Below are 15,739 nucleotides of genomic sequence, written 5' to 3'. Positions count from 1 at the left end.
CAAACCACTTTAAATGGCTCCCCTCAGTGTGGAGAAGCAGAAATCCTACCCTGATTAGTGAACAAGACATCATCTTACTTGGCCTTTGTGTGGGCAAACAACTATTCGAGAAGGGATCCATGACATCAGATATGAAGATGATAGTTCTCAGCTTGACTGTCACATTCAGCAGAACAGACAGATTTTAAACTGATATGTGCTGCCACATGGACCTTAACAGCCTAGGACAGAATTGCTTTTCCACAAGATAATCAAATGCACAAAGTCATCTGCCTTCTCAAAGTCTACAATGCACATGTAGACAAGATCAGCAGATTTCCATGACCCATCAGTTCTGTTTAAAGATGATGAGTTTGTCATCTGTTCTATACCAATAGAGGAATCTGCACTGCTATTCTTAGAACTCAGTTCCGAATATGTGGCATTGACAAATATCATTTTAAAGCCATGCAAGATTGCTGTTTACAGACTTTATCAGCTTTTAACATGATCCAGCCCCACATTTTAGTTGATGAATTGATTTGATCAATTCTGTTTGAACCCTAACTTGGTGGGATGGATTCTGAACTTTTTAACAAACAGAACACAAATAGTAAGTGTCAATGGCTGTTTCTCTGATAGTTTAAGTACATCTGCAGGTACTCCGCAAGTGTGCTGCCTGTCTCCTCCTTTGTTTATCCTGTATATAAATGACTGCAGGAGTTTACACAAGGATAGTCACATCCTGAAATCTGCAGATGACTCTGTCATTGCAAGTCTTCTACAAGATAAGGAAGACAGCCATGGACGTATTGTCAATGAATTTATACAATGGTGTGATCGCTCTAATTTACGATAAAAGGTATGGTTGTAGATTTCAGGTGCAGAATACAGAAAATAGAGAGGTTTGCTTGTAAAGGATCTGAAATTAACATTTTGGCAGTACATGTAGGGCAGGGTTTTATAGGAAGATACTAAGCTCTTAAAAGAAGATTTTAAAGCTACCAGGCAGTTAGCTGGACTGTAACGTGGTCAAGACACATGGTATGTGTTGAGCGTCTTGGCAACAGTTTGAACCAATTGGGTTTCTTTTAGTACTTCTTGTGGGAGGACCAATGAACAGAAATACTATAATTAAAAAGTTGTTTTTCCCCCACTTAACAACTGCCAGCCCATACTGTAAAGCACCTAATGCCTGGTTGTCTACTGTCTTACGTTATGGCACAAAAAAAAAAAAAACACAAGCTTAACAGTGGCTTGGGAAGGCCCTGTAACATACTCATTCAGCTGCCAAGCCAACTGCAACAGTTGGTATGTAGGGCACTCTTTTCCTTCTAGTTCTTATTCCAACCAAGTTAATAATCAGGAGCAAATTCATCTCTTTATTAGTTCTCCTAGTTTAAACAAACACGCTCTTTTTGGTCATTTCTGAATATTATGTGCCTCTATAAAGAAACCAATATCTGTATTTGATTTACTTTTCTAACAAAATTACCAAAGATTCAAAAAATTTTCTTCAAACCCAAGATTAGTTATAGTGTTGTATTATTATTTGATGATGTTCAAGGAGGAAGACATCTGACAGATACAGATGTGAAAAGATGGGGATTTTGAAATCACAATCAAGAGATACCAGTGCAACTGTGTGTCCTGTAGGCATGGATAATGTAACATTCATTTGCATTTTTGTTCCTATCAACAACAACAAAAACATTTATTTATATAGCACATTTTCATACAAATAATGTAGCTCTAATTGCTTTATATGATGAAGAAAGAGAAAAAAAGACAAAATAAGAATTAAAATAAGAGAACACTAATTAACATAGAAAGTTATCAAGTTGCCAATTTAAAATTACTGGCTCTGAAAATAAAAATATGGCCACCCTCTTCCTAGCAACATTTTCAAACTCACAATGACCTTTTTACCACTCATGAACAAGACATGAAAGTACTTGGCCTACTCCAAATTGGAGGAGTCACTCTATGTTTACCTGCAGGGAGCAAGCCATGACCATGCTGTTAGATGTGAAAGTACTCATTCTTATCCTAACTACATGGTCCAAATTTATAAATGACAAAACCAACATAAGTACCTATTTGACAGAACAAAAGCAGTGTAATGGTGATGATACAAATATGTATTACGCACAGGTATCCAAAGGTGGGTAGTGCATTGCAAAGTGACCAGACCATGTCAGGTCTTGTCAATAGTCTCATTATTCTCAAACACAGTTAAAAATTCCAAAAAAAATTTCAAATACATCCGATATTTTGCATTATTCCTTTTATTTGAGCCTTTTTTTTTTCTAAAATGCCACAATACCATAGATTGTCAAACTTTTCTCCACTTGAAATGTAATTACAGGCAGACCAGAAGTAACTGGAAAACTAATAATTTTTTAAATTTAAAATATTTTTAAAAGGGTACTGTTAGATTTTCTTCTATCTTAAAAAAATATGGATCTTACATTCACTGAAAGTTCCCATAAATTGAGTTTGTTCAAAGTCAACAGTGTTCCAGCATTTCTCGACTATAATAGTGAAATTTGAAGGCCATTGCTAATGCATGTAATCCTCATGGAACTTTACTGGTGTTCAGGCAAATTTCTTCCAATGACTTTTACTTTTTTCCTTCCACAACTGAAATAATATTGATGACTAGAAATACCAAATTGGCCCAGTGCAATTGACTGTGGCTGTGTACTTCAACGTACCCCGAATATGGACTACAGTCAAACCCAGGCTGGTTGATAGTTCTATTTATGAAAATATAATTTTATGTCATCTTAAAGTTGGGGCACAAAACTATTTACGGTCTGATATGGGCATAACTCGAACTCTTGAGCACATGTTACTGAATAAATAGCACAGAAATTCTGAAGTTAAAAACGTTTATTAACATATATTAACATTCATAATGGATTTTGAAGTGACTCACCCCATTATTGTACCGTAAAAAAAAAAAAAAAAAATCTAGCACACTGAACAGTTTGGCGCCAAGTACATCAGCCAAGGAATACAATATCTTGACTCTTAAATATAGCATTTTTAAAATTAAACATCTTAAGTGTTGCATTAATATTTTGGTACCACTAGAATTTTGTCTTGTAATAGAGGAATAATTTCATATTAACAATTTTATACAGTTAAAGTAACATTTATTTCCAAAAAGCTTAGATCATGTGAACATACTCAGCTGCAGGCTTGGATAATATGGTATCCTTCTGCAAAATGTAGCAAAAGTTCTAAAATTTTTTAAAATATATTTATCTATTTAAATGATGCCACTTTCTGCCTCTCCTTATATTTCACAGGGTCTAGGGATGCCTGTCTCTGTTAGTTATGCTCTGTGTTCAATATATAAAAAGGATTCTTTTTTGGGCCAAATGGGCTAGTGAGGATCTCTCTAGAGGAGCTTGTCCTAATTTCTAACATAGGTTGTATAAATTAGAAAAGTATTTTAGTTTAATCTACACATCAGTCATGTCAAAAAACATCATTGTGATTAAACACTGGAAAACTGCTTTTCATTTACCAACACGTTTCAGAAACACTACATTATGACCAGAACATAAAAGGACAATTCCTAAATAGGCAGGATACAGTTTAACAAAGGACCAGTGGAGTGAAACCAGGAAAATTAAAATTTAAACTTGTCTGTTTCACAGTGTATAAAGAGTTTAGAGTTTACTATCCTGTTGCAATTGCCTAAAAGAAGCAGCCCCATACATGGCACATCTAAGATGAAATGTGGCCTGTCAGGAAAGGAAGAATGCACGGTGCACAGTGCTATACAGTCGTTCATCTGCATTTAAACATTTTAAACACATTTAAACATAAAATTTAAGCAGTCAAAGATGAAAAGAAAGGGCAGATCAAAGTTATACATATGCTGTTTGAAATACAAAATATTAGGACTTCAGAATAAATATGCAAACATTAATATTCAACACACAAACATGCAATAAACCCTAAATTTGTTAATCAATTGCTAACTTGTTAATATCTTACTAGTATTCTTAAATAATTATCAAAATGTTTTTGTAAAAGGGATTAAAGCTGAATGAATGCACTGTTTCTTTTATTGTGTTTTGCTCCTAATGTTTGAAACCACCAAACTTAAGTTTTCATTTATCTACTGATCTGCATTTTATATGTTTAAATATTTGACAGCAAAAGAACACACTGTGTAATTACTTAGGAGTCTCACCATGAAGTACGAGTGATCACACACTAACCTCTAAACAAAGGGATGAATGTAATGAAAACTTGCAGCCTCGAAAGGAAGACCAAGTAAACACCGTATAAGTAATGATTCACCAGTTTATGGGAGTTTAAAAATAGATAAGTAAAATTAAGTGTAACACCACAAAATCTGCCAGAGATGTGGGAGGGGTTCTTGAATGTACACTTGGAACGCAAGATAGAATGAGCTCAGCATTTCCTGAGGTCAGAACAGCTTCTCTGAATAAACATGATTTAGACAGCAGCACACTGTCTGATTGCAGGGATGCAATACCAAACTAAAAACAGTGGTGTAAGGAGCAGCGTCAAATAAAGAAGCAGTACAGCCTATAACAATAAATAAATAAATAAATAAATTCTGGAGCTAAGGAACCCAAGAGTAATGGAAATGAAGACAAGAAATAGACTTACTTGCAGTCCTGGTCCTCTTTTGTCCCTCGTTTTGGGTTAAATTTCTTTACTAAACTCCTAGAAACAAACGGACAGAAAGCAAAAAATGATTCATGAAGTTAACTTTTACATGAAAAAGTTTAAAGTTGTCATATACTCTGTTATAGTTACATCAATGGAGAAATATGTATAAAGCTGTAAATCAAAAATTGCATGAAAAGGAAAAACAGTAATACAAAATTGGATCTTTAGTACACTAATACAAAAATGCATCTTTAGTATCTTGACTTTTACTTTATTTCACTTAATCAAAAGAGTAGCATAAACAGTACATTTAATGTTGACTGCAGGTGTACTCCAGGGGACTGAAGCTACAAGAAATAAACAATGTGAGATTTATATATGAAACGCGGTGGGCAAAAGTAGGCTTACAGTTGTGAGTACACAAAACACGGAGTTTATGCTTGTGCTATTGTGACATTTTTTTGATTTAATAAAGTTAATAAAGCTATTGCAATAATCATAACCTGCATAACCTGTCTTTTTCCATACAAACAACTGTAAACCTACTCTTGCCCACCCTGTATATGTGTGTGTATATGAAATGCTAATCAAAACAAAGAGTCATCACAGAGATATTAGCTTGCCTGTATTTGCAGATCCAATTAACAGAAACCATCAAAAAGCAGGGCGGCACGATGGTGCAGTGGTAGCGCTGCTGCCTCGCAGTTAGGAGACCCGGGTTCGCTTCCCGGGTCCTCCCTGCGTGGAGTTTGCATGTTCTCCCCGTGTCTGCGTGGGTTTCCTCCGGGCGCTCCGGTTTCCTCCCACAGTCCAAAGACATGCAGGTTAGGTGGATTGGTGATTCCAAATTGGCCCTAGTGTGTGCTTGGTGTGTGGGTGTGTGTGTCCTGAAGTGGGTTGGCACCCTGCCCAGGATTGGTTCCCTGCCTTGTGCAGGGATTGGCTGGGATTGGCTCCAGCAGACCCCCGTGACCCTGTGTTCGGATTCAGCGGGTTGGAAAATGGATGGATGGATCAAAAAGCAGTGACCTTGTACATATTATTTTCAATTTAATATCCTACCTGAATAGAGTTAAAAAGCATCAGTTTTAAACATTTTCCATTACTCTTAAATTCTTTTAGCAACCTCTGTGACCTTTGCTTCCAAATGTAATAATAATATGAGATACAATTTCCTGACTGCTCTAAAACTGCAATGGGGAGAAAACATTCTTTACATAAACAGAATGTCCTTTTTTAACAATTGCAATTAATCCTTTAAAAATATCAAATATAATATAAACTCTACAATCATTATTTATTCTGCTCCCAAAGCTTTAAAGTGTTAAAACAGTGTGGTATTAATTTATTTTATGTACCGTTTCAGACCAAAAACTTCCACCAATAAGATAAAGCAGCATCAACAATTTTAAGTACACAGTTACAAATGACCATTTGGACATTCACCTTTACATTTTTTAATGACTTTTTCAAAAGCAAGATTGTTTCAGGGCTGGAATCTATGCTGCCCATATTTGATGTCTAGTATGAATGAAGGATGGAATGTCAGTTCTTTCCAGAGAACATTAATTAACAGAGTGTCGATTTATGAGTCATGTAACCTGTCACAGAAGGCGGTTGCTTAATCTGTGCACTTTATTCTGCACCCCCAGTTTCAGAAGTTGCTCAGCTTCCTCCATCATTTAAAGTTATAATAAACTGAAGTGTTTTGTTTCTCTCATTGTGTGAGACTAATGAGACATAGCTAACTAATCTTGCAGTACTCATTCTAAAGCTATGAACCTGCCAAGAAAGACAACATGCTATTCACAAAAGAAAAGATTCTATAAATAAGGGCATATGTATGGGTTGAAGAGTTTTATGTTGCAACAGCCATCATTTCTGAATAACACTACACAAACTGTTCATCTCATTTTGTTCTTAATTAAGTTTTTGAATTTAAATCCTTTGGTATAAGAATGTTTCTTTATTGATCGCCCTCAGAAGGTGCAATATAGGATTGAGAATAAATTGTACCTTCAGTGATATGGTACCTGATTTGACCCAAATCAGATTAGAAATGCTGTGATGTTAAGATAAAAATGCATACCTTGAACACCTCTTTGTTTAGTAATTGGAAATTCCACAAGCAAGTCAGCACTTAGCAATCTCTGCTAAGTTAAAAGAATTTGTGTCCTTTAACTCTGGAAGCACACATGATCCTGCAGTTCTACACTTAGCTGTGAAGGGTATTACCAGAGATAATTTGTTTGACTTTGCATCCCACATTGCCTACATATGACTTTGTGGCTGACAATACACATTAAATGGGACAACCAATCAAAAAGTAAACAGAGGCCTTACAACGCCTCAAATAAATTTCAAGGTTTTTGTTTAGTTATGTTTACACAAGAAAACATGAATTGCCCTCTCAACTCCATCCATACAGGCAAGAACAAAAAGGACACTGAGACAAATAACTACAGTTTCACAAGAACAGAACATTTTACAACATTTAAAACAATCTTTTGATAATTATTTCTCCTAAATGACAAATGTTTCTCCTAGACATGTTGGTCATACTATATTCCTAATCTATAAACTATATGCCTTTGGGGCGGAGTGGTGGCTCTGAGGCTAAGGATCTGCGCTGGTATCCAAAAGGTTGCCGATTTGAATCCCCGTCACTGCCAAAAGAGATCCTACTCTGCTGGGCCCTTGAGCAAGACCCTTAACCTGTAATTGCTCCAGGGGTGCTGTACAATGGCTGACCCTGCGCTCTGACCCCAAGGGGTATGCGAAATTCTTAATACAAGAAATTGTATAATGCGAAATAATCACTTTGTCACATTTATGTTAAAAAGCCTTACAGTACAGGAGAGAAAGGAGATCTTGGAGTGGTTTAGGTGGGGTATTTAAAATGAACATCTTTCCAGAGTTACTAAAGGTAAGTGCTACATATAATGGATCCCTGAAATCAGATGAAATAGTTTCCAGTTTCTTCATTATTTCCTCCCTCTGTACAAATATCAAGTCATTCACATCAACTCCAATACTTCTGTCTGACTGTCTAGTAACCTATGTTTGACAGTCTTTGATCTTGATTTGACAGACCATTAAACAAGGCAATGGCACTGAAGGGAACGACAAATTGGATAATGCTGTCAAGAAGGACACCATTAGGTTCCTGTAAACATCCAAATGTTTTGCCTGTTAGAAATAATGCATATATAATATGTATGTTTATTATCAATTGATCTATTTAAATAAATATGTGAGCGGCTAGATATTTGAACATGGGAAGGATACTTTATAAATAAAATGCATTATTATTATTATTATTAATTGTATTTATTTTGAGTTACTATTTGCATTTCCACTCCCAGCAGTATGACAAGTTTTCTCTCAATAATAACCATCATTCTCTGAATATCAAAAACAAATGATATGATTTTTGGCTTTTGTAAAGAGAATTCTGTGTTTACTCTTCAAACAATTCACTTGCTTTAAGTAAAGACTTTCATCCTCCTCAGACTGAAATCCTGTGACCAGTGTCATCAGAATACTTGATAATGGAACAATGGTCATTGTTCTTTCTCAGGTCAGTGTAAACAGCAACTGAGCCAGAACGTAACCTTGGGGAGCCCCTGTGGTTGAGCGAATGACCTTTGAAAAGGTGTTATGTATCTATCTGCAAAAGTTAAAAAAATAAATTTATAATATCATATATCAGTTAACTTTCATTTTTGTTAATTTATTAATAAATATGAGGCTTAGATAGCATTTAAGGCAGAAGAAGCACTCGGAAATAATATTCTGGCATAGAAACAAGGCTTATCAAGGAAAGAGGAGATACAATATATGATAACCAGCAGGATGTTCCCTACATTTCCATTTGCACACTAAAGCAAATTGGTGGTTATCTTGAAAGGGCTTTGCCCGTGTTATTAAAATATTCCTTACAAAATTTTCAAAGCAATTCACTGGAATGAAGATGATGGTTTCAGCCGACAGTCATTCATATTCCTTGGTTTGGAAGCCTTGGTAACTTCAGTAATGATTATTTGTTTACAGATCTGATACAGTTCCACAGTTCAGAGACAAGTTTAAAAGGAAACGAAAATCTGGAAAGAGCTGAGCTGAAAGGGGGCCTTGGGAGTGGTTCATATTGGTCATTTGCTTCTAATGTCCTTTTTTGTTTTTTACCCGGTGCAGAAATTTCAGCTTTGCTGGGTTTCATGACAGAAATGCTTCTGGAATTTCTCCAAATCATCTCCTTTACTTGACTGTTCTGGATAATACAATTATTGTTTTCAAGTCTTGAATAATACACACATAGTTCATAAGCAAAGAGTTCAAGGTCCTTGCCTGCTGGAAACATCACCTTTATCTTTGTACTTAATTCTGTGATAGCTTTCAGGCTGTTCTAGGCCAGCTTTTGATTGTTAAACTTAAAACTGTGTCATAACATTATTTTGTACACTATAGATTGTTAAACTTTGTTCATTTTTTTACTGAACTTGATAAGATTGTTTTTGGAGTTTTCCTTTAATTGCACAGATTTTGAAAGTCTGAGAGATCCAAAATAATATTTTTTATGCATCTTTAAGTGATTATATTAGGTCTTTAATGTGTTAAGAAGTGCCCAGCATTAATCCATTGCTTTTTTATGTTTTTAGTTTTCCATCCTGTGTAGTGGCGCTATGCGCAATCCACACCTGCTCTATTCTGCAGTCACCTAGGGTACTGGAGGAAACAAGGAGGACCTGGAAACCTTATTATCAACTGTTCTAACTGTATCAGCTATGCCCAGTGGAGGGTGGGCGACCAGCTGGTCTAGGTCATTCTGACTTTCGTGATGCAGAAACTGGATTACCATGAGTCTTAACTATTTGATTTGCTTGTTTCCTTAATAAAATCAGACTGTTCCTGCTCAATGTGTTGTCATGCACATATCCATCCATCCATCCATCCATTTTCCAACCCGCTGAATCCAAAGACAGGGTCACGGGGGTCTGCTGGAGCCAATCCCAGCCAACACAGGGCACAAGGCAGGAACCAATCCTGGGCAGGGTGCCAACCCACCGCAGGACACACACAAACACACCCACACACCAAGCACACACTAGGGCCAATTTAGAATCGCCAATCCACCTAACCTGCATGTCTTTGGACTGTGGGAGGAAACCGGAGCGCCCGGAGGAAACCCACGCAGACACGGGGAGAACATGCAAACTCCACGCAGGGAGGACCTGGGAAACGCACCCAGGTCCCCAGGTCTCCCAACTGCGAGGCAGCAGCACTACCCACTACGCCACAGATATGCACATATGCCTACGTAAAATTATATATATATATATATATATATATATATATATATATATATATATATATATATATATATATATATATATATATATATATACACATACATACTGTATATGTTTATTTTTATATATATTAATTAGATCTGGTTGTTCGATTGTCAACCATAATTATATATATATATATATATATATATATATATATATATATATATATATATATATATATATATATATATATATATATATATATATATATATATATATATGTATATACACACAGTGGTGTGAAAAACTATTTGCCCCCTTCCTGATTTCTTATTCTTTTGCATGTTTGTCACACAAAATGTTTCTGATCATCAAACACATTTAACCATTAGTCAAATATAACACAAGTAAACACAAAATGCAGTTTGTAAATGGTGGTTTTTATTATTTAGGGAGAAAAAAAAATCCAAACCTACATGGCCCTGTGTGAAAAAGTAATTGCCCCCTGAACCTAATAACAGGGTTGGGCCACCCTTAGCAGCAATAACTGCAATCAAGCGTTTGCGATAACTTGCAATGAGTCTTTTACAGCGCTCTGGAGGAATTTTGGCCCACTCATCTTTGCAAAATTGTTGTAATTCAGCTTTATTTGAGGGTTTTCTAGCATGAACCGCCTTTTTAAGGTCATGCCATAGCATCTCAATTGGATTCAGGTCAGGACTTTGACTAGGCCACTCCAAAGTCTTCATTTTGTTTTTCTTCAGCCATTCAGAGATGGATTTGCTGGTGTGTTTTGGGTCATTGTCCTGTTGCAGCACCCAAGATCGCTTCAGCTTGAGTTGACGAACAGATGGCCGGACATTCTCCTTCAGGATTTTTTGGTAGACAGTAGAATTCATGGTTCCATCTATCACAGCAAGCCTTCCAGGTCCTGAAGCAGCAAAACAACCCCAGACCATCACACTACCACCACCATATTTTACTGTTGGTATGATGTTCTTTTTCTGAAATGCTGTGTTCCTTTTACGCCAGATGTAACGGGACATTTGCCTTCCAAAAAGTTCAACTTTTGTCTCATCAGTCCACAAGGTATTTTCCCAAAAGTCTTGGCAATCATTGAGATGTTTCTTAGCAAAATTGAGACGAGCCCTAATGTTCTTTTTGCTTAACAGTGGTTTGCGTCTTGGACATCTGCCATGCAGGCCGTTTTTGCCCAGTCTCTTTCTTATGGTGGAGTCGTGAACACTGACCTTAATTGAGGCAAGTGAGGCCTGCAGTTCTTTAGACGTTGTCCTGGGGTCTTCTGTGACCTCTCAGATGAGTCGTCTCTGCGCTCTTGGGGTAATTTTGGTCGGCCGGCCACTCCTGGGAAGGTTCACCACTGTTCCATGTTTTTGCCATTTGTGGATAATGGCTCTCACTGTGGTTCGCTGGAGTCCCAAAGCTTTAGAAATGGCTTTATAACCTTTACCAGACTGATAGATCTCAATTACTTCTGTTCTCATTTGTTCCTGAATTTCTTTGGATCTTGGCATGATGTCTAGCTTTTGAGGTGCTTTTGGTCTACTTCTCTGTGTCAGGCAGCTCCTATTTAAGTGATTTCTTGATTGAAACAGGTGTGGCAGTAATCAGGCCTGGGGGTGGCTACGGAAATTGAACTCAGGTGTGATACACCACAGTTAGGTTATTTTTTAACAAGGGGGCAATTACTTTTTCACACAGGGCCATGTAGGTTTGGATTTTTTTTCTCCCTAAATAATAAACACCATCATTTAAAAACTGCATTTTGTGTTTACTTGTGTTATATTTGACTAATGGTTAAATGTGTTTGATGATCAGAAACATTTTGTGTGACAAACATGCAAAAGAATAAGAAATCAGGAAGGGGGCAAATAGTTTTTCACACCACTGTATATATATTACTACATAAAATAAAAAAAAAAAAAAAATATATATATATATATATATATATATATATATATATATTATAGTTAACGTTCAGGAAGGAGAATGAATGTTTTTCACTGTCATATAAAAGTTGGCCACACTAATGGTATGAGTCCCATATGCATGTTGTCACACACGTGCGCATGGGAGGCAGCTAAAGGGCTTAAGTAAGGGCAATTCCGAGTCGGACCAGGATGTGGCAGAGTGCACCGACTCTTTTTCTCGCTTTCCTGCAGACCATCCATGGGAGATTCCACCTGGCCCTGTTGACATCACTTCCGGGTCCGAGCCTTTTCCCTATTCCCTCAGTTCTGTTTTGGACACTGTTTTGTGCATATCAGTGCTGTTATACATTTTTGCAACTTTGCAGCCAGGATACCAATATACGGGTGGCTGCACCAAACCTTTTTATGACTCTTATGTTTGCGACAATGTATAAAAGGTCTGAAAGAAAAAAAGGAAAGAAATTCTGTGTGTATGTCAACAGCTGAGAATGATGAGGAAACTATGGTATCCTTCAGTAACTGCAGTGTCTTAAAAGCAATATATTTTATTCCATCCCACTGCTGAAAGCAACTGAAATACCTGTTTTTAATTTGTGTAAAATGTCATCTGTAAACCAAATACAAACAATATTCCTTGCTATGGACATTTTTTGGTTGGTCTTTTTAAGTTTATTCCAAGTACATAATTTGGACTTGGTACTCTGTAGCTGTGTGTTTTATTTAACTCCAGACAGGAAGCACAGCTTATTTTTTTTTTTACAGTCAACAAAGCTGGTGTCTTGGCCAAATAATAGCATGCCAATATTGAGAAAACGATAACCTTCAAAAATATTGCACTCATCACTTACATTGAGTCCACTGAATCACTTCATAAACGTGAAAAATAACCATAACATTATTAATATTGTACTGATCAAGTACATTTTGAGTCCATTGAAGATTTCAATTAAGAAATTCTTCCAAATATAGATGATTTACTAGGTATCGCTCTGTTCAAAATGTTCAAAATATTTACATAAGCCAAACACATAAACAAAAGACCGCTTTGTGATTTGGCAGAACTGTACTGTGCAAACGCATATAATGTGAAGATCTCTGAACAAACAGAAGCAAATAAGGGCCATCTCTGCAGTTGAACAATGTGGTTTTGCTGTTTATTGCCTGAAGTTTTGAAAAGTGATTATGGTGGTGGCTGGCTTTGGGATAACCAAGTTTCACTTTCTACATAATAAACTTTGTTTTCTTGTGATATTAGTAATGTCCACAGTCTCTAAATATTACTACCAAACAAGTGAATGCTAACCCTTTTGTAACTGAATTTCTTTCTCGTAGTTCTTCTACCGCCGTGAGTGGCAGCCTTTTCAGCAGCTCTGTGTATGACTGTATATGTATGTGTACTTTTCTACTTTTATTTTTCTATGTTTATTTATTGATCACTCCTATTACTTTATTTTATGTGGATTCCTTCCCTGGACACACTTACTTTTACAACGTGGGCATGGATTTTAACACGCCGAGACTCGCCTATTCAAGTACTCAACTTCGGGCGCTGAGAACAAATGCCAGTGCCGGTGTGGTTCCACATTTACCCGACGAGGTAAGAAGGCGGTATCGTGGCAGCAGAGCCGGCACTAAGCTAAAAAAGAAGCGGCTTGCGAGAAAGTGGCGTTTCAAGCCTTCGGTGCCTTCTGTGATTCTGGGGAATGTAAACTCAATCTCAAATAAGATCGACGAACTGGCTGCGCTGGTGAAAAATGTAAGGACCTACAGAGAATGCAGTTTGTTGTGTTTTTGCGAAACCTGGCTAAATAACACCATCCCAGATGCCAACGTGGAGCTACCCGGGTTTAGCACAGTTAGAGCGGACAGAGATGCAAGTACCTGTGGTAAGCACAAAGGAGGAGGACTCGCTCTCTATGTTAATACACGGTGGTGTCACTCTGGACATGTTAACGTCAAAATCTCCACTTGCTGCAGGGATATCGAACTGTTGGCCGTAAGTTTACGTCCCTACTATTTGCCCAGAGAGTTTGGACATGTCATTGTTATTATTGTATACATTCCTCCTCGGGCAGACGAGGAGTCAGCGAGTGACATCATCCATTCCGCTGTTGCTAAGTTACAAACGCAGCACCCTGAGGCGCTTGTGCTAATCGCTGGAGACTTTAACCATGTGACGCTGGACAAAACATTACCTGCATTCTCCCAGTATGTGCACTGTAACACCCGGGGAAATAAGACTATTGATTTACTTTATGCAAACGTTAAAGACGCATACAGCGCCACCCCGCTGCCAGCGCTTGGGAAAGCAGATCATAACCTGGTTCTGCTTCAGCCTCACTATAAACCAAAAGTTAGAGTCCTACCTGTAACCACACGATCATTCAGGAAGTGGACTCCGGAGACTGAGAATACTCTGAAAGAATGTTTTGGAACTACAGACTGGGATATCCTGCAGGGATCTCATAGTGAGAACATTGAGGAAGTTGTTGACTGCACTACTGACTACATCAACTTCTGTATGGACATTGTAGTTCCAGTAAGAACAGTACGCTGCTATGCTAACAACAAGCCATGGATTACAAGTGACATCAAGGGACTTTTGAATCAGAAGAAAAGGGCTTTTAAAGACGGTGATCAGCATGAGCTCAAGCGCATGCAGAAGGAACTCCGAGTCCAACTCAGGGCGGCGAAGGAGCAGTACAGGAGAAAGCTAGAGCAGAAGTTGCAGAATAACAGCATGAAGGAAGTGTGGGATGGGATGAAGATCATCACTGGCTGCAGCTCGAAGCAGGGTGCCACCACTGAGAGAGACGTGAAGAGAGCAAACCAAATGAACAACTTTTTTAACAGGTTTGACCACCCTAACCCACTCTCACTCTCACCTCGGAGTACTGCACCCTCCACACATCCTTCTGCTGATACCAGCATAGGAAAGACATCCCCACCCATAATTACAACAGCGCAAGTGAGCAGAGAGCTGAGGAGACTTCGTGCCAGCAAAGCAGCGGGTCCAGATGGAGTATCGCCACGACTGCTGAAGGTCTGTGCATCGGAGCTGGGGGGTCCTCTACAGCGCATCTTCAACCTGAGCCTGGAACAGGGGAGAGTCCCGAGGCTTTGGAAAACATCTTGTATCACCCCAGTCCCAAAGGTATCACGTCCTAGTGAGCTGAATGACTTTCGGCCTGTTGCTCTGACATCACATGTGATGAAGACCATGGAGAGGCTGCTGCTTCACCACCTTAGGCCACAGGTTCAACACGCCCTTGACCCTCTGCAGTTTGCATATCAGGAGAAGGTGGGAGCGGAAGATGCCATCATCTATATGCTACATCGATCCCTCTCTCACTTGGACAGAGGCAGTGGTGCTGTAAGAATTATGTTTCTAGACTTCTCTAGCGCCTTCAACACAATCCAACCTCTGCTCCTTAGGGACAAGCTGACAGAGATGGGATTAGATTCATACCTAGTGGCATGGATCGTGGACTATCTTAAAGACAGACCTCAGTATGTGCGTCTTGGGAACTGCACGTCTGACATTGTGGTCAGCAACACAGGAGCGCCACAAGGGACTGTACTTTCTCCGGTCCTGTTCAGCCTATATACATCAGACTTCCAATACAACTCGGAGTCCTGCCATGTGCAAAAGTTCGCTGATGACACTGCTATCGTGGGCTGTATCAGGAATGGGCTGGAGAAGGAGTATAGGGACCTAATCAATGACTTTGTTAAATGGTCCGACTCAAACCACCTACACCTGAACACCAGCAAAACCAAGGAGCTGGTGGTGGATTTTAGGAGGCCCAGACCCCTCATAGACCCAGTGATCATCAAAGGTGACTGTGTGCAGAT

General features: G+C 38.3%; 1 protein-coding gene across 2 annotated transcripts in view; it reads right to left on the bottom strand.

Moving 5' to 3' along the window:
• Window positions 1-15,739, bottom strand: part of LOC114668043 (cdc42-interacting protein 4 homolog) — a 182,459-nt gene that overhangs the window by 50,039 nt on the left and 116,681 nt on the right. For both annotated transcript variants that reach the window (XM_028823648.2, XM_051920898.1), the window contains exon 3: window positions 4,639-4,695. In XM_028823648.2, the coding sequence (XP_028679481.1) occupies window positions 4,639-4,695 (57 nt within the window). The remainder of the gene's footprint in view (window positions 1-4,638; window positions 4,696-15,739) is intronic.

The sequence above is a fragment of the Erpetoichthys calabaricus genome, chromosome 17 (genome assembly GCF_900747795.2).
Source record: "Erpetoichthys calabaricus chromosome 17, fErpCal1.3, whole genome shotgun sequence".
Lineage (NCBI taxonomy): Eukaryota > Metazoa > Chordata > Cladistia > Polypteriformes > Polypteridae > Erpetoichthys > Erpetoichthys calabaricus.
This window is presented reverse-complemented; position numbering and strand designations above follow the sequence as displayed.